Raw genomic sequence first — 18,296 nt, 5'->3', positions numbered from 1 at the left:
AGACCCTATCCCTGCCAACCTTGCACACCAGGGGGCCTACTCCCTACTGTGACCATCCCACCCAGGTGTTCACACTCCCAGCTTCTGTGCCTAAGCCCTTCCCTGGCCTGGACGGTACCTGGGTGGGCCCCTCAAATGCACCCTGGCCACTAGGGCAGATGGTTAGGATGCACCTCCTGCAGCTTCTCCACTGCTGTCCCCCTAGCCTACCTGTCCTTGGGACAGGAAACCCCAATCTTCAGTAAGACTGCTGCCACCCAGGGATGCAGTAGGCACAAAGGCCATGCCCGGCTTCTCTCCAGTTGCAGGGTAGCCTTGGGGGTGTTAGGGTGCTGGCCCAAAGTGTGCAAAGTTGAGGTGCCCCAGACCCAGATGGGGGAGTGGGAGGACCGAGGTGGCCCTGGCCAGCAGGTGGCAGCACTGGCTGTCTGCAGAACTGCAGAGCTCTAGGACAAATCCTGCCACTGGCTGGCTCAACAGGCCCACCTCTACTCCCCATGCCCTGGCCCAGCCCACCATGTGGAGGTCAACCGGGGACAGTAGCTGGGGAACAGAGACCAAGGAACCCACACTCCTATCCAGGGCCCACCATGGAGGCCAAGGGGCTGGGACACGCTGAGGGTCCTGGAGAGGCGGCTGCATGTTGGAGGGACTCCAACAGGGCCCCAGGGCTAGGAGGAAGGGAAGCTGAGGGGAGAAGGGGTGGCAGAGACCCTGACCAGAGAAGAAACAGGATTAAGGCATTTTTCTTTCCTGGGCTCCTCACCCTCCAACACCCCCTCCCCCCACCACTGCCCCAGCATATACTTCCCCCCACTCGGCAGGATGGGGCTGAGCAAAGTGCCAGGCTTCACCCCACAGGCCGGAATGCCCCTAGTTGCTCAAGGTGGAGCTCCTCCCTCTCCCTGTCCCTCCCCACCAGCCCATCCCAGGCCTGTAAGGGAGCCAAGTAGGATGGCAAGGGAGGAGTTCATGGAACATACTGTCCCTTCTTACAGAAAGTGAAGCAGAAAGGGTAGACCTACAATTGAACACACTGCTCAGAGACTGGTAGCAGGCCGAAACCCTAGTTTATTTCAGCATCAGCAACATCTTAGCCATCACAAAAATAAACTCTAACAAGGGCGACAGAAGTCTCTACAGCGAGGCTAAGGGCTCAGCCGCCAAGTGGCGAACGTCAGAGGGGTGCATGGCGGGCACTGCCCGGGCAATAAGTTAGGAAGCAGCGGGGCTGGTGGTGGTGGCAGATGCGGGCTGGGGCCTCACTTCTGGGCAGGCACGAGGTCATCGATGGCCTGGCCCTGCTCCAGCCGCTGCTCCATCTCGATGAGCAGCTTCACGCCATCCACCACCATCTGTACCAGCTCCACCTCTGAGAAGCCCAGGCGGTCTGCGTTGGAGACATCAAAGACGCCACCCACCGCGGCTGTGTCCACACCACCTGGGAGACAACCAGGTCAGCAAGGCGGGTGGGGGCCTGCTCCGGAGAGAAGACTGCCTACGGCCCGTGCCACTCACCTGTGCCTCGTTTCTGAAGCCGCAGCCGCTTGAGCACCTCCGGGAACTTCTCATGCTTGCCCAGGTGGGGCAGCTTGATGTGCACACCTGCCCGCAGGCCTGTGCCCAGGTTGGATGGGCAGGTGAGGATGTAGCCCAGGTGAGGGTTCCACATGAATTCGTAATTCTTTGACTTGAAAAGTGTTTCAATCTGGAGGTTGACAAGAGAGGAGAGACCTGGTTGAGAGGCCCCCTGGGGGGACCAGCTGGGACCCTTGGAGCGAGGGAAATTGGTGGGGACACCCACATCCCTGCGGAGCTCTGGAGCTTGCCCTGCCTCCTCCCTGGCACCAAAGCCCACATGTGCCAGCCCAGCTTGGGGCAGTCAGGCCTGACCTGGGTGAGGCCGTTGCAGAACCGAGTGAACACCTCCTTCATGTTGCCCCCTTTCTGCATGGAGATGACCCGCAGGTGGTCTTCCTCGTTGATCCACACCAGGAAGGTCTTATTGTCATTGTGCCTGGGGGAGGGGCACAGTCAGGCCGGCCGCCTCCTAGGGCCGCCTCCTAGGACGATGGTCTCAGGATAATCCAGAAAAAACCTCTAGGGGGGCCTGAGATCCCAGTAACTCTCCAACTCCCTGAGGTGCTCAGTCCAGCTGTACCCAGATATTGGGCTGCTGCCAGGACCCCAGAGCCATCCACACTTTGGAGGTATGCAGGGAGGCCAGGACCTGAGCTGTGCCCCAGCCTGCCAGTCATTTGCGGTGTGACCCAGGTGTGGGGGAGGGGGCGGCGGCTCCAGTGAGGAGGTAAGGGGCAGGGAGACGCGTCCTCTGGCGGCTGACGCCGCCCTTCGCAGACCCTGGAGGCAGGAGGCTGTAAGCCTCCCGTCGCCACCAACCCCCACTAGGAAGCGTCTGCGTCACCCAGCACCTGGCAGTCCCCGCGGGGAAGGGGATGAGAAAGGAGACGGAAAACAAGAAGCTCCAGCTCCCAAGAGGAGAGTGGAGGAGAGAAGCCGACGCCACCCGCCGCCCACTTCTAAGATCCCGCGAGGCCTCGGCCTCCACTAGTTGGGAGTCCCTTCACGTACCTGCGCGGTCAAGGTCACCTACGAGGAGGCCCTGGAGGCACCAACCTGTCCCAGGAGCGCGGCCCCTCCCTCTTCCTCCTTGGCGGCGGCGTGGGGGAGGGCCAAAGGGAGGAGGGAAGGGGACCCGCGGGCGGGGAAGGGGGCACACACCAGATGCCGCGGGCGTCCGGCCAGTCGCGGGCCATGCCCGAGGCCAGGAGCAGGGGCGACACGGGCTTATCGAAGAGGAAGTGGTCGTCGATGAGCTGCTGCTGCTCCGCCTCGGTCATGCTCTTGAGCGCGTAGTACCGGCCGGCCAGGTCGCCGTCCAGGCTCGACAGAGCTGCAGAGGGGCACGCTCAGGAGGGCACACTCGAGCCCCTGCCCCCAGGGCCCCCCGGCTCTGTGGGTACCCGGCCCAGGCCGCCACAGACACGGGGCTGGGCCTCCGTCCCCCCGGGAAACCGGACCCGGCCCGCAGATAAGAGCGTGGCAGCGGAGGCTCGGGTGACTGCGGTGACTGATAAACAAGCCGGATGGGGGGTGGGGGGCAACCGGCCGGCCCGACCCCTACCTTCCACGGCGAGCTTCTCGATGGCACGGCGCTCCCCGCGGCTGCAGTGCGGGGGGAGGCAGAAGCCGCGGATGCTGCGACCCGTGCGCACCCGCGAGCTCAGCACATAGTTGGGGTCCAGGTCGTCGCCGCCCTGGGGGCGGGAGCGGAGGTGAGCGCCGGGAGACCCCTACCCAGCCCGCCCCGCTACCCGGGGCCGCCCCGCACCTGCAGGTTGTCGGGGTTGAGGTCGGTCTTGTGCTCGTCGCTGGGCTTGTAGCCGCCGTGCCGGTCCTCGATGATGGGGTCAAAGAGCTCCTTGAACACGTCATAGGACTCTTCGTCGCCTGCCACGCAGCCCACGGTCATGATGTAGGGGTGGCCTGGGGGGACACGGAATGGGGACAGTGATGCCCCAGGACCCCGCGTCTCCGCGCGGGAAGGGGGCGCCGAAACCCTGGCCTGAGAGGGGTTCTGGGGTCAGCTCTGGATCCTAACCCCAAAGGCTGTCTTACGGATCAGGGGGCCGCACCCAGACCCCGGGCCCCGGGCGCGCGTACCCGGGTTGTCCACGCCGGTCTGGATGACGTCGTCCAGCGTGAAGCCGCTCGGCGTGCTCTTGGCGCGCAGCTCCGCGTAGAGCTCGGGGGTCAGCACCTTGGCCATGTGGTTGTTGTGGCCGCTGAGGTCGGGGAACTCATCCTCGGCCGGGAAACGGAGCTTCAACGTGTTGTGGCTGTTGGAGAAGGGCATGGCGGCGGCGGCGGCGGCGGCGGGCGGCAGGCTGCGGGGAGACTGGGGGGTCAGCCAGGACCCGGCGCGCCGGCCCCCCGGGACCTGCGGGCCACCCAGGGCCTCGCCGCCCGGGCTCCTGGTCACCCTGGGACGCGGCCAAGGTCAGCAGGGTCCGCAGTGCGCGCGGGGCGTTCGCGCTCCGCCCAGGACCCCAACCCCAGGCCCAGCCAGCGCGCGCTCCAGGCGGCGAACCGTAGCGTGCAGGACTCCGCGGCCTACAAGGCCCTTCCGTGAGCAGCGCCCCCGCCCCCGAGCACAGGCGGCCTCGGGTGGCACCACTCACCGGGCGGCCGGGCGGGGAAGGGGCAGTCGGTCCGTCGGCAGCTCCGGGCGCGGCGCAGGCGAACAGCGGCGGCTCCGCGCTCCCGCGGCTCTTAAGGGGCGCGACGCGAGCCGCCCATTGGCCGCTATTTATATCCCATTCATTCCATTGGCCCGCGCTGCGGGGTGGTGCCGCCGCTTTGTCCGCCACCCGCGGCCCCCAACAACCCCCCCAAGGCCGCCCACCTCTGCTGTCCCCTCGCCCGGACCCCGCGCAGCCCGCCTTCCCCGTCCGGCGCCTGCCCAGGACCCCGCTGCCGAAACCTCAGGCCCTTGGACGTCCTGGAAATTGCCTCCCACGCTGCGTCCGGGCGGGAAACTGAGGCAGGAGAGCCACTGGGCGCGTGAAGACGCTCGGGCTCCTCTGCATCCGGGCTCTGGCCTTCCCTGGCCCCGCCAGCCCCCACGGTGGTCGCGACGAGGGCCCAGGCGTGAGCGTCCCGGGCTCCCGCCGCAGGTACCCGCTCCTCCCCCACCCTCCCCCCGCCCGGTCGGAGCTGCACCGGAGCCGCCGACCTTCCTCAAGGTGCCCGCAGGCATCTCCCGGGCGATCGTGGTGCAGAGGGAAGGCACGCGGGAGGCGCAGTCTGGCTGGGGCCCAGCGGGGCGGCGCCCGCGGTGCCTTGACCTTGGGCAAGTCCCCCAGTTCTCGGGAACCCCAGCCAGAGACCCCCGGGGCCAGCCTTTCCTGGTAGATGAGAGAACGCTGTGGCCCTGGTAGGCCGCTGGGGAGTGCACGGTCTCAGAGTCTCCAGACCCCAGCCCTGGACGGGGACAAGTTCATCTCATCACCCCACCCCCAAAGGCAGTCCCCAGAGACTCGGCAAAGATGGGAGGAAACACTAACAAACAACAAGCGTATGTGAGATTTAGAAACAAAGAAAAATACCTCACTGAAAATCAGAATCCTCCAAAATAAAACAAGGACTGTACCTTCCTCCCCTGGCCCCAAGCACACCCAGATGGCAAGACTGTGAAAGACTGACACCAGCCAGTGCTGGCTATGGGTTGGAATGTGGACACGGCATTCACACACTCCCTGCAACTGTAAACTGCCACGTCCTTTTTGGAAAGTAATCTGGCAGTATCTATTAAAATTAAAAATGTTTGTACTCCATGACCCAGCAATCCCATTTCTAGGAATCCAGCCTGCACAAAGGACAGTCTCATTCCTCTTTGCAGATAGAAATGTGCAGTGGGAAAAGCAAAGGCACGAATGAACCTGGATAGAACTCGATGCCCATCACCTGGGGACTGACCAGGGCTAGGAAGGCATGTACCCAGCGTGGGAGTATTACACAGCTATTTTTTTTTTTTTAAGATTTTGTTTATTTATTCATGAGATACACACAGAGAGAGATAGAGAGAGGCAGAGACACAGGCAGAGGGAGAAGCAGGCTCCATGCGGGGAGCCCGACGCGGGGAGCCCGACGCGGGGAGCCCGACGCGGGGAGCCCGACGCGGGGACTTGATCCTGAGTCTCCAGGATCACACCCTGGGCTGAAGGCGGCGCTAAACCGCTGAGCCACCCGGGCTGCCCTACACAGCTATTTTAAAAGTGAGTTAAAGGGGTGCCTGGGTGGCTCGGTGGTAGAGTGTGTCTGCCTTTGGTTCAGGTTATGAACCCGGGGTCTTGGGATGGAGTCCCACATTGGGCTCCCCACAGGAAGCCTACTTCTCCCTTTCACCTATGTCTGTCTCTTATGAATAAGTAAAATCTTTTTTTTTTTTAAGATTTTATTTATTTATTTATGAGAGAGTGAGATAGAGGCAGAGGGAGAAGCAGGCTCCCTGTTCAATTCCGGGATCCCAGGTTTACACCCTGAGCCAAAGGCAGACACTCAACCACCGAGCCACCCATGCGTCCCAATAAGATCTTTTAAAAACAATAAAAAAAAATAAAAATAAAAACAATAAAATAAAATAAAAAGAGCTAGACCACTAGTCCCTGAGCCACCAGCAAGGACTCAGTACCCTCCTCCTCACCCCCTTCACCTTTTGAAGCCATCTGTCTGCTCCCTTGAGGCCCTTTGCAGACCACTCCCACCAAGGAAAAGGGATCCTATCCTATGTCTGCTATCCAGAACCTCCAGCCTTCTGAACCCTTGGCTAATGCAAATAAGAGTGATGACCTGCTTCCTGCTGAGAATCATATACACGTAGAAATTCAACAGAGAGGAGTGCCTGGGTGGCTCAGGCTTGAGCAGCTTCCTTTGGCCCCCCACAGGGAGCCTGCATCTCCCTCTGTCTGTGTCTCTGCCTCTCTTCTCTTCTCTTCTCTTCTCTTCTCTTCTCTTGTCTTCTCTTCTCTCTCTCTCTGAGTCCCTCATGAATAAAATATTTTCAAAAGAAATTCAACAGAGAAATGGCAGAAAGACCCTTGCTACTTTCAAGAATTCACTGATGATTACAAAGAAAAGAAACTAGTGAAGGTGCTGAAGAAGAAAGCTGCCTACAATGGTGATGTAACTGAGCATCCGCAATATGGGGAAGTCAGCTGCAGGATGACCAGCGCCAGCACATACACCAGTTCCTCATAGAGACTGAACTAAGGACGACTAGCTGAAGTTGCATGGTTGTTGTTGTTTTTAATCTTTTTAAAAGTAATCTCAGCCCCCAATCTGAGGCTCAAAACCCCGAGATCAAGAGTCGCATGCTCCACAGACTGAGCCAGCCAGGTGCCCCAGTTTCATGGGTTTTAACTGCTTTTGACTCACTGAAGCTTAAGTAAGGATTTCCTTGCAATGAGTAGAATTTCCCTTCCGTCCCTTGTCATAAGTTTAAAAATCTCATAGCTTGTACAGTGTAACCATTTGAGGTCTGCTTTCAACTTGAAGCAGTATAATTCCATCGTTCAATAGAAGGAAAAGAGAAAAGCGCCTGGGTGGCTCAGTCTGGCTAAGCCTCTGACTCTTGATTTTGGCTCAGGTCATGATCTCAAGGTCATGGGATTGAGCTCCAAGACAGACTCTGAGCCCTCTAGGTGGAGTCAGCTTGAGATTCTCTCTCCCTCTCCCTCTGCCTTTCCTGCTCATGCTGTCTCTCTCTAAATAAGTAAATAAAAGCTTTCTTTAAAAAAAGGGGGGGGGGGTCGCCTGGGTGGCTCAGTAGTTGAGCATCTGCCTTTGACTCCTGGTGTGATCTTGGAGACCCAGGATCGAGTCCCACATCGGGCTCCCTGCATGGAGCCTGCTTCTCCCTCTGCCTGTGTCTCTACCTCTCTCCCTCTGTGTCTCTCATGAAAAAATAAAATCTTTAAAATAAAAAGCAATGGAAAGAGAGGAAATAAAACAGTGAATTGGAGCTTGTGTGTCAACGTCCACCATTGTTCTGTGACTAAAGCAAGAAAGGGGGAGAAGAGCTTAGCTGTGTGTCTGTTTCACAGAATCAGAATCCCTGCACAGGGAGCTCCGTGGACAGCAAGGTGAACATCACGCTGCTGCCAGAAGGCTGGCCATGAGCAAGCAGCCACGTGAACGTGAACGGGAAGGAAATACTGTCGGGCTCTGGAAGGAGGTGGGTGCTGCTGGGGTGGGGGCAGGGCAGAGGCAGAGCCCCAGAGGAATTCCAGGGTCTTCCATGCCTCTGAGGAATGGGCACTGGAGCAAAGACCCAAAGGACGAGCAAGTCCCTTCACCGCTGTCGGTGTGCACATCAAAGGGCGCTGACCACACACGGGACTCCTGCCTCTTCTCTTGCTCACCTTGGCGTGCTTTGACCTGCTCCCAGTCAGCGTTTTCTTAGGCACATAAAACAAACCAAGAAAACAAAAAGGCCAATGGCCCAGGCTGCCCAGACAGCAGGTGTCGCTTAAGACTGGAATTCCTGTATTCTGCCCCCCCTGCAGCCCCTTCCTCCAGTTTTAGAAATAATCTGCAGTTGCCCTCTCCACCTCCCCACCCCCAAAAGCCTGATGGGCTCAAGTTTCTGTTTCTGGAGATCTGGAGGCCAACATGGCTTTCAGACATGGGGGTGGGCACTCAGGACTTCCTCTTTGTCCTCAGCCTCTGCAGTTTCTCAGAACCACCCCCACTCCACCCTCAGGCCACCAAGGTTCGGCTCCCCTCTCCCTCTGCGAGCAAGGCCCAAGCTGAGAGGGAGGTCCAGGGGCTTGGGGCTGGCTTGCTCAAGGTCGAGCCCTGGGGATACTCCCGCTGGAGGCTCCAGCAGTCCTCAGCATTCTGACATGGGTGTTTTATCCATTTTGCAGATAAGCAAAGAAAAATCAGAAGGTGAGTGACAGAAGAGACAGGTCAGAGGTCCAGCAATCCCTCAGTGGGCCTGGAGTGCCTGGCCCTGGGCTAACTTAACCTAGGGCCTATGGCGGGGACCCTGGGGGAGGCCCAGCCTCAGCTGGACTAGACTGACAGCATGGATGGTCAACAGCTGTGTTGGGAGGAGGGGAAGAGATCTTCAAGACCTTTATACCCAAATGTCGGGGCAGCCCCTACAAGGCAGGGACTGCTGGGGAGCCTGGGTGGTCCCAGAGCAGAGGAGCAAGGATGGTCTAGCCTCCATCTGAGGGAGAACATCGCCCTAGTGACCGAGCCCTTGTCTGTGGACCCTCCATTCTCCCCAGGGCCCAAGAAGCCGGTTTGGCGGCGTCTGGGCAAGAAGCTGGATGACGTCACCCAGATAGTTTATGGTCCAGGTTCCTCAGAAATCACACCTGGTTGCACATTAACCAGCTGTCCCTGGAGGGGGAAGGGAGCTTCCGTGGAGTCCCCAGGTTTGCTTTGGGGCACTCAGCCTGCCCAGCAGCGATCCAGCTTTGGGCCCGGAGAGATAGGCCAGGTGGGAGGGCCAAGCAGGAGACCACAGGTCATTCTCAGAGCCTGTGCTCAGAAGACAGGCAGGGTGTGGGGCGCTGGGCTGGCACAGTGGGTAGAGCATGCAACTCTGGATATCAGGGTTTGACTTTGAGCCGCATGTTGTATGTAGAGATTACTCAAAAAGAAAATATTTTTAAAAAAGGAAGGCAATCAGGGTAGACATTGCTTCCTCCTGGTACCCTGTCCCTGAGCTCTGAAGAACCCAAAGGGGAAGCTGGTTGGGGTTAGGAGAGGGGTGACAGCTGCTTTGGGGTTATAGAGCTCTATAGGGTAGGAGGCTGGGGCTAGTCAGAGAGGGGAGGGCCTCAGGTCACCTGATCCCTGCCAGGAGCAGCCTCCCCCACTGGGCATCTTTAGCTTCTCCCTTTCCCCTAGGGTAACTCTGACCTTTCTCCAGGGTCTTTTTCCTGCCTGTTGTCATCTTTATTCAAACCTACCTTTGGCTCTGGGAAGTCAGATTTACCGGCTTTAAATCCCAGTCCCACTCTGGCCCCATTGGCTATGAGCCCTTAGGCAACTACCTAACCTCTGAGTCCTTTTCCCATCTGTAAAGTGATCCCCCCAACCCCCACCTTTCCATCTGGTTGTGGAGAGGGTTTAATGCCTTGACACTTGGCTGAGCTTATGTAGAATCAGTTCTTCTTAGGAGAGCCCCAATATAAAAACTCTGCTCTGGGCAAGGTGCCCACCTGACCTGGTGGGTAATCAGCTGGAGCTTGAGGATGCCCGCTGAGGGCTGGGACAGGCTCAGATGGAGCGGATGGGCAACTCTAGGCAGGCCGCCTGGAGGAGGGGGCACTGCAGGAGCCCGCCAGCCAGCTAGGGACAGAGAGGCAACTGGGAAGGAAGTTGGGACCACAGGAAATCACTACCGAGTCGTAAGTCCTAATTTAGGCTCTTAGCAGGCGCCCCACCCCAGCTCCACACTGCAGCGGAAAGGCTGGGGAAGAGGAACCCCCAGAAGTTGAAAGTTGAAATCTCCCAGGCGGAGCAGCTAGGGGGTGACTCAGGAAGGTGCATCCGGCAGATCGCCTGGAAGGGGGGCAGGCAGGCCAGAGGTGGGGCTGGCTTGTCTCCATGTCGAGGGCAAGGGCAGCGCGGCCAGGGGAAGCCACGCAGGCAGCTGGTGGCCAGCGCGCTGCCCCGCTGAGGATGGGGGGCCGCCGAAGTCCCTTGCCTGTTTACATCCCCATCCCCGGGGGAAGGCTCCGCACCCCGGCCAGGGCAGAGGCGGGGTCCCGGCCGCGGGGACCGAGAGAGCGGAGCCCCAGGGCAGGCCGGCAGCGCGGGGCCTGGGCTGTGGCCGAGGGCCCGACAGCCCGGGGGCAGGCCCGCCGCGGAGCAGCCGGCTCCGAGTCCCCGCCCCCCCCCACCCCCCGGCCTCAGCCACCCGGCGGGAGCCCGGTCCCGCCCTGCCCCGCGGCGGGGGAGGTCGCGCTCCGGAATCCACCCGGGGCCCCGCCTGGCGTGACCGCACGGCCACCGCCCGGCCCTGAAGGCCGCCCGCAGCAGCCCCGCCGGGCGGACGCGCGAGCCGGTCCACGCAGGGAAGCCGCGGCGGGAGGGGCCGGCGGGAGGGGCCGCCCGCGGGTCCCGGCATTCCGCGCGCGGGGCGGGGCGGGGCGCTGACGTCATCGGCGGGCGCCGGGCCGCGGCCGGAAGCGCGGAGCCACGTGCGGAGCGTCGGGGAGCGGAGCCCGCCGCGCGTGGCGGGTGAGAACTCCGCGCGGGTCCGTCCCCGCGCCGGCCCGGCGCACGCCCGTCTCTCCCGGCCCCTCAGCTGCCCTGCAGCCCCTGCCGCGCGTCCCCCTGAAGCCCGCCCGCGGGGAGGGTGGGAAGGGGTCCGCACGCCGGTGACAGCACAGCCCCGGGCCGCGGCCCGCTGTGCCGGCCCCTCCTCCCGCCCGAATGGGAGCCCGTGTCCTGAGAAGTGGTGACAGGGTCTGGCCCTCCCCTCGGGGCCCGTCCTCTGCCGGGGCCCCGCGTCAGCCCCTCCGCCTGTGACCTGGGCCGGCCTGTCGTGCTGTCAGGCCAGGGCGCTGCCGAGGACCGAGCCCCCCCCCCCCGCCCCGCCCCGCCCGCCGCCTGGGCTCTGGGGCTCCCCGCCCTCGGCCCAGATTCCAGGTGCGCCGGCCTTTACCTGCTCAAGCCCACACGCTTGCCCCCAGGTCCCAGGCACCTGCCAGCCAGCAACACCATGAGCTTCGTGGCTTACGAGGAGCTGATCAAAGAGGGTGACACGGCCATCCTGTCACTGGGCCATGGTGCAATGGTAGCCGTGCGAGTGCAGCGCGGGGCACAGACCCAGACCCGGCACGGCGTCCTGCGGCACTCGGTAGACCTCATCGGCCGCCCCTTCGGCTCCAAGGTGACCTGCGGTCGAGGCGGCTGGGTTTACGTGCTGCACCCCACGCCTGAGCTCTGGACGCTGAACCTGCCACACCGCACTCAGATCCTCTACTCCACCGACATTGCTCTGCTCACCATGATGCTGGAGCTTCGGCCTGGTTCTGTGGTCTGTGAATCCGGTGAGTTCTTTGAGCTGCCTCCATTCCGATCCTGAAAAATGGGCGTGATGGTGGAGGTCAGACCCAACGTCAGACAGCGTCCAGCCTGCCCTTCCAGAGCACGGGCTCAACTTCTGTTGTACCAGAACAGGGCGGGCTGACGGCAGGGACTGAGGAGCAAGAGAAGTAGCTAAGAGGCTGGTAATGGAACCCGAATGAGAGTTGATGGTTCCGGATCAGGGATTCCGCTTGGAGGGGCTGCTATTCAGTGAGAGTCCTGCCTTGCCTTGCTGGTGCAGAGCCCGAGTGGCACTCGGCTCAGGCCGAGGTGCCGACTGCCAGGCCCTATCGCTGTGCTGACGGAAGGCAGAGTGCCGGGCCTAGCAGTCTCTGACCGCCCAGGCCCTGGGCTGGCAAACTCCCTTCCTGGAGGGAGGCCGGGGCTGCCCCGAGGTGCTCACTGCAGTTAGGGAACTTGCCTCAAGCTCATCCTCAGCCAGTACCACTGCCACTGAGCCCGGGGCCTGAGGTCGTTCCTGTCCCTTGCACATGCACACACATACGCATGAGTGCTGGGGCCACCTGGGATGGATACTGAAGCATACAGCCCGGCCAACCATAGCCCAGGCCCAGAGGCACCCGGATTTCCAGCATGGTCCTCGTGGGATGCGCAGCTGGGCTTCACAGTCATGATGGGTCCCCAGCACCACCGCTTCCAGCTTCCTGAGGACTTGAGGCCATCCTGTTCCCCTCCAGGTGGACAGCTGTATGGTTCCTGTTGCCCAGCCAAACACTGAAATGGGAAGAGTCAGATGCAGAACTGAGCTGTGGATCAGAGCGTGATCAGAAGCTGGGCAGAGGCCAGCTGCTCAGCCACAGGGCCCATGGGGGGCATGGGGGGGGCACTGGCGGATGGACAACATCTGTGCAGTGGGCATGCTCCTGGGCTCTGCTGTGCCAGCTCCCCTTCTGGGAACTATGGGTACAGCCATGAACAAGACAGGCCAGGTTTCTGCTTCCCGGAGCAGATAGTAAGCTCAGTGCCACCGTTTCAGTGCTATTGAAGCTGTGAGGCTTGTAAAAACAGGGCTGCGTGTTTGAGGGTGACTCCCAGGGGTCCATCCAGCTAGGCTGGTCAGGGAAGGCCTGTGACAAGGGGACATTCAGCTGGGAATGATGAGAAGGAGGCAATACCAACAGCCAAGGGAGGGTGTCACCCCAAGGGCAGGCCATGCAAAAGTCCTAAGTGAGGGCCCAGCAGGGAGGTGAGTGTGGCAGGAGCCAACAGTAAGGTGAGGAGAATCGGGCACAGCTCAGAGGGCCCTCAGGGGTCTGACCCTGCTTTGTGTGGGGAGGAGGAAGCATGGGCTGACGGAGGTGAAGAGAATCCCTCTACTGTGCTTGAGGCTGGATTAAGGGTGGCCTGCCTGGTGGTGAGCACAAAGTCAGGAGGGAGGGCCCAGGCAGCCAGGTGGCAGGGTGTGGGGGGGACACATGAGTTACTAGTGGGTTGCATGTGGAACAGAGAGGGGAGTTGAGGGTGCCTTCATGGTGTCTGGCTGAGCCGTGGGTGTCCTCCACTGGACCCAGGAGAGCTTGGCTGGGAGGGGTTTGGGATTGGAGCAGATCCAGCTTTGCCCTCTCACGCAGAGACAGAGCGCTGGTCGGCTGTTGAGGGGAGGTGGTGCGTGTGCACCGGCCACTAGGTAGGAGTCGAGCGAAGGAACATGGCATTCATTGGGGAGCGTTCATCAAGGCTGGCACCTGAAACCCCCGGGGCAAGAGGAGGTCACGGCAGGGGCGGGGACACGGCCAGGCACTGCCAGGTAGGCAGTCAAGCAGAGGGGCAGCTGAAGGCAGCTGAGGAGTGGCCAGTGCAGTTGGAAGAGAACCAGGGGACGATGACGTGGAAGACTGGAGCCATGTGGCAAGCTGGTTGCCGTGCCATGGTGCCATGAGGCCAAGCGGAGCCAGGGCAGGGCTGCACTCCCTGTGTTGGAGGCGGGTGAGAGGCAAGAAGATGGACCCACCTGGGTGGGCCAGGAGCTTGAGGGAGGAGGGCCGCGGGACCAGCCAGCAGGTGGAGGGTGTGGGGCAGGCCCATGCCGCCCCGTCTGTTCTGTCTAGACCCTGTAGGGTCTCTGGCCTCCAGGTCTGGGCAGTAGGGTTTGTTTCTGTGCCAGGATTGGGCAGGGCTGCCACTCTCACCCGCGGACCTACAGCAGCCTCGGGAAATAAATCCCTGCTCCCATCCCCACTTGGCCCCGGTGCGGCCCCAGCTAACCAGACCCCGGGCAGCTGTGGGAGTGATGCCCACTAGTAACCAGGATCGTCTGACCCTGGGGGCCCCATGTGGATCTTTTCAGGGTAAGGGTGGAAGTGTTTCTTGAGCGTCCCCAGCAGTCCCGCCTGACATCCGTCCTGTCCCGCCAGGCACTGGCAGCGGCTCCGTGTCCCACGCCATCATCCGCACCATCGCGCCCACAGGCCACCTGCACACAGTGGAGTTCCACCAGCAGCGGGCAGAGAAGGCTCGGGAGGAGTTCCAGGAGCATCGAGTGGGCCGCTGGGTGACCGTGCGCAACCAGGACGTGTGCCGCAGCGGCTTTGGCGTGAGCCACGTGGCAGATGCTGTTTTCCTGGACATCCCGTCTCCTTGGGAGGCCGTGGGCCATGCCTGGGACGCCCTCAAGGTTGAAGGTACAGTGAGGGTTCCACTGTGGCTGAGCTCCTGGGCTTGGCTTTGGGTGCGGGTCACCCAAAGCCCAGAGAGGTCAGAAACCACCAGGCCACGCAGCATGGCCAGGCCAGGGCCTCCTTGCACCTGAAATCAGTGTGGGTCGGGCTGGAGCCGGGAGGAGTAAGGTCTGAGACAAAGCGGCTCCAGCTGAGCGCCTGCACCTTGGCCTGCCCTGCTCCCACCTGGAGGTGGGAAATGTCTGAGTTTCCTGGGGAATGTGGCGACTCCACCTCAGTGAGGTGTGGGACCCCGGCCATGGGGCACTTTAGAGGTCAGGGCATTTCAGAGGTCGGGGGGTCAACCCCTGAACCCAGCCCTTGCCAGCAGTCTCCCTTCCCCCCAGCCACAAGCCAGCGCACCGGCCCCTTTTAGGGAAGATGCTGGATGCGGAGGCGGGAAGGAGGCGGGAAGGTTGGCTCTGAGCCACGGAGGCGCTGGTGAGGCCCTAGGTTTTTCCCTTTTCTGGAGAAGGAGCCAGAGCAGGCAGCCAGGGCCCCTTCCCTCCTCCCCGCTGAGCTCTGCAGCCAGAGGGAGGGAGCCCAGGGTGCCCCAGGGGAAGGGCCTCCCATCCAAAAGACAGGTGCCAAGGCACGGCTCTCTGTGGGTCCCAGCCTCCCCACACCCCGCCCTACACCTCCCCACACCCCTCCCCACATCTCCACACCTTCCAGCTTTGTCCCAGTCCCACGGATGTCAGGCCCAGGTGGTCACACTCCCCGGCCCCCTGCCAGGGTTCCTTCCCGGGGGAGCCACACCATCTGCCTCCCCCAGCCCCTAGGCTCCTCCAAGCCCCTCCTTCGGGCTCTCCCTGGGTCTGCTGGTTCTGGCCCCAGAGATTCCCGTCTTCTGTGGGCTCACCCGCCTGCTCTGTGAGCCTGACCGCCATGAAGCGTGGTTCCCAGGCTTTGGCCCTCACCCGGTGGGGCCTGTTTTCCTAGGAGTACACAGGGGGTCAGGTCCCTTCCTGGGGACCACCCTGCTCGTGCCACCTGCAAGCCCACGCCTTCCTCAAGACCTGTCTGGGGCTCAGTGTCCCCGGGTGTGGCAGGGGTGACCAGGTCTCTGGGGCATTCCAGGACTTGGCCCGCCACGTCCTTCCCCTGCCTCGGCTTCCCCACACCCTGCCAGGACAGGCACGTGGGCTGGACAGAGGCCAGGCTGAGGGACACTGCGGGTGGGCCCTGGTGGGAGGTGGCAGGAAGGGCCTGTCAGCTCCCGCCCGCACCCTGTCATCCTTGGCCGTCAGGCTCTGCTCAGAGTAGGCGCCTCCTGTTCCCAGAGCAGGTGACAGCCTCTAATTTCCTGTGACAGCCGCAGCCCCCACCGCCACTGCGCTGTATGGTTAGAGCTGCTCTGGGCACAGTGCTTGGGCGGCTGCCGGGCCAAGGCTCCACCCTGACCCCCACCTGGTTGTTCGTCCCTGTAGAAGTGGAAGGTGGCAATACCTGCCCAAGGCCAGCTGAAATCGGGGTAGCGGGCTTGGCCTGAGTGGTCCCTTCCACATGGCTCGAGGAGAGCTCCTGTCCCTCCAGCCCCTGCCCTCTCCTCCACCCTGGGGTCCGGCCCTATGTGCCTGAGGGCATGGCCAGCCTCCAGGACCTTGGCCGGCACCCACAGCCCCACCACAGTTTTTACCCATGCCTGTCTCCCCGGGGGGACTGGAGGGGGCCTCACCTCCCCCCTGCAATCCCCAGCCCTCAGCTGGCTCCTGCACCCTCCTGCCCTCTGACCCCATGTCTGGCTCCCCACAGGTGGGCGCTTCTGCTCCTTCTCGCCGTGCATCGAGCAAGTCCAGCGCACGTGCCAGGCGCTGGCAGCTCGAGGCTTCTCAGAACTGAGCACCCTGGAGGTGCTGCCCCAGGTGTACAACGTGCGTACCGTCAGCCTGCCTGCACCCGACTTGGGAGCCAGCCTGGGCCCCGAGGCCAGCCCTGACGCCAGCCCCTTCCGCAGCGGCACGCCCATGAAGGAGGCCGTGGGCCACACTGGCTACCTGACCTTTGCCACCAAGACCCCGGGCTAGGAGGCCTCCCGCCAGGAGCCCCCGGGGGGCGGGAGCGCTGTGGAGCTGGGCCAGGGAGATGCGGCCCAGCCAGAGGCCGCCTTATATGGTCAGCGGACTCCCGCCGGGGCCTGTGTTTAGAAATGCGCGGGGCGGGCCCCGGGGCGGGCCCAGGGGGACGGCCATGGCAGAGGAACGGGGGCAGGGCCAGCCAGCTCCAGCCCCTCCGGTCCCCAGGGAGGACCGCCTCCTGCCCGACTCCCTGCTGTGCTCAGTGTCCGTTCTGCTGGTCGTTGCCACACACTGTCTCCGTTGTAGCAAGCTCTTCTGCCTGTTGAACTGAGGGGTGTAGGTGGTGGGGCCCAGGTCTGACGCCTTCCCAGGTGGCCCCAAAATGGCAGGGAGGCGGGGAAGCAAGGACTTAGACGGGGAGGACCAGGGGCCTGATGGTGTTCCCACTTTAGTCTCAGGGGGTGGGCCCTGGCCCCCCTGCCCCTGAGAGCCAGGGCTGCCTGGCTGGCCAGCAGCCAGGGGAAGTGCTCTTGCTGTGTGGCCTCAGGCCTAACCCACCCTGTTAGGGGCCATACAGGTCAAGGGGAAGCGTCCTGCATCCCCTCCTATCAGAGTCGGGCCCAGGGCAGCCCTGCCCATCTGCCTCGCTTCTGTCCCTGGGAAGTGCCTTCCGTGGCCCTGGTCCAGCCACAGCCCCTGGCATCTCAGTGAGAACATAGCGTCACATAGCCAGGACCCTGAGGGGGACAGTGAAGTGCTTCCAGTGACTCGGCCAATCCCTTTCAGAGCTCTTTGAACCCCGGATGTTCAAACAGCCCCAGAGCTACTTGGGTGCCCCTGCCTGTCACAGGAGCCCTGGGGTCATGAGGGTGCATCCAGGACGGAGGGCAGCTACTTTAGGGCTGGGGACAGATGCCGCTTGTCCCGCCCTGGTCCCCAGCTGGGCGCTGAGTGGCTGGCATCCCTGCCTGCTGCGACTCCTGAAGGGCCTGAGTGTCTGTCTTTGGCCTCACCTGTCATCGAGAGCCTTGGTTTTCCCACGTTTGGACAAGAGCCCCAGGGGACTGTGCTGGCACAGGGCTGGCTCCTGACCATGCCTGGCAGAGAAATAAACACTGTTCCTCTGCCGTGCTAACTGGTCTCTGTGGTGCCCTCAAGCCAGTCTTGTTCCCAACAACAGTGTCCAGGCTGGACCTTCCCACACAGCCCTGGCCCCTGCTTCCTGTCCCTGTCCCAGGGGCTCTGGACTCCAGGATAATAGCCTGGGACATGGTGGACAAAGGGGCAAGTGTGTGGCCACCCTACTCAGCTGCAGAAAGGGCCACTTGTCCTAGTGGGGGAGGAGGAGGGTCTGCGTGCATGCGTGTGTGTGTCCGTCTCCGTCTATCCATCTGTCCCAGAGCACTGGACACCCCCTTCACACCCTAGCTTGGCCCTGCATTCATTCACACCACGGGCAGCCTCTTGTGCTTCCTGCAGGGTCTTGAACTTCGGAAGAGCTCCCCTCCCCTAGGCCTGCCGTCCAGCCCAAGGCCACATCCAGGCCTGGGATCCTTGGAAAAGGCCGGCGTCCGGTGGGCCTACTGAAGGACGATTCCGGGGGCCTCCCCTCCCCTCTCCCACCCAGACTCCTGGCAAGCTCTGAGCACCATCACGGTTCCTCGGTCCCTGGGCCTGTCCTGACCTCTGAGCAAATGCCTAGCTTGGGGGGCAGAGGAGGGACCTGTGCCTCACCCTGGCCTTGGAGAGAGGCCTGCAGGACATCTGATGCGGGCACAACCCTCCATGCTCTACAGGGCACATAGGCCCTCCTGAGTGTGCCCCAGCTAATGCATGGGGCTGAGGACGGAGCCCTGGGCTGTCCCTGGGCCTGTGGGAGCTGGAGGGCTGGGGTCAGGAGCCCTGCACCCAGCACAGGGCGGCTCTTCAGCCCAGGCCCCTCACAGCCGGCTCCCTCCCGCCC

At 62.3% G+C, this 18,296-nt stretch overlaps 2 protein-coding genes and 1 pseudogene across 3 annotated transcripts; 2 read left to right on the top strand and 1 right to left on the bottom strand.

Annotated features, from left to right (window-relative positions):
• Positions 1 to 1,048: 1,048 nt before the first annotated feature.
• On the bottom strand, positions 1,049 to 4,313 carry CKB (creatine kinase B). Its single transcript, XM_055304580.1, has 8 exons — positions 4,203 to 4,313; positions 3,685 to 3,908; positions 3,353 to 3,507; positions 3,146 to 3,278; positions 2,743 to 2,914; positions 1,894 to 2,017; positions 1,519 to 1,708; positions 1,049 to 1,441 (listed from the first exon to the last, which is right to left on the bottom strand). Exons 2-8 carry the CDS (start codon positions 3,875 to 3,877, stop codon positions 1,263 to 1,265), a joined length of 1,146 nt encoding a protein of 381 aa, XP_055160555.1. The 5' UTR covers positions 3,878 to 3,908; positions 4,203 to 4,313; the 3' UTR covers positions 1,049 to 1,262.
• Positions 4,314 to 6,096: 1,783 nt separating this feature from the next.
• LOC129496313 (eukaryotic translation initiation factor 1-like) lies at positions 6,097 to 6,832 on the top strand (annotated as a pseudogene).
• A 3,880-nt stretch (positions 6,833 to 10,712) lies between these two features.
• TRMT61A (tRNA methyltransferase 61A) lies at positions 10,713 to 17,468 on the top strand. Of its 2 annotated transcripts, none has more exons than XM_055304586.1 (4): positions 10,713 to 10,785; positions 11,241 to 11,600; positions 14,013 to 14,279; positions 16,071 to 17,468. In XM_055304586.1, exons 2-4 carry the CDS (start codon positions 11,270 to 11,272, stop codon positions 16,340 to 16,342), a joined length of 870 nt encoding a protein of 289 aa, XP_055160561.1. In that variant the 5' UTR covers positions 10,713 to 10,785; positions 11,241 to 11,269; the 3' UTR covers positions 16,343 to 17,468. The 2 variants fall into 2 exon arrangements, with proteins under 2 accessions (XP_055160561.1, XP_055160563.1); XM_055304588.1 differs by having other exon boundaries at positions 10,735 to 10,802.
• Positions 17,469 to 18,296: the final 828 nt, after the last annotated feature.

This window comes from Nyctereutes procyonoides, unplaced genomic scaffold (genome assembly GCF_905146905.1).
Source record: "Nyctereutes procyonoides isolate TBG_1078 unplaced genomic scaffold, NYPRO_anot_genome, whole genome shotgun sequence".
NCBI classification, from domain to species: Eukaryota; Metazoa; Chordata; class Mammalia; order Carnivora; family Canidae; genus Nyctereutes; species Nyctereutes procyonoides.
This window is presented reverse-complemented; position numbering and strand designations above follow the sequence as displayed.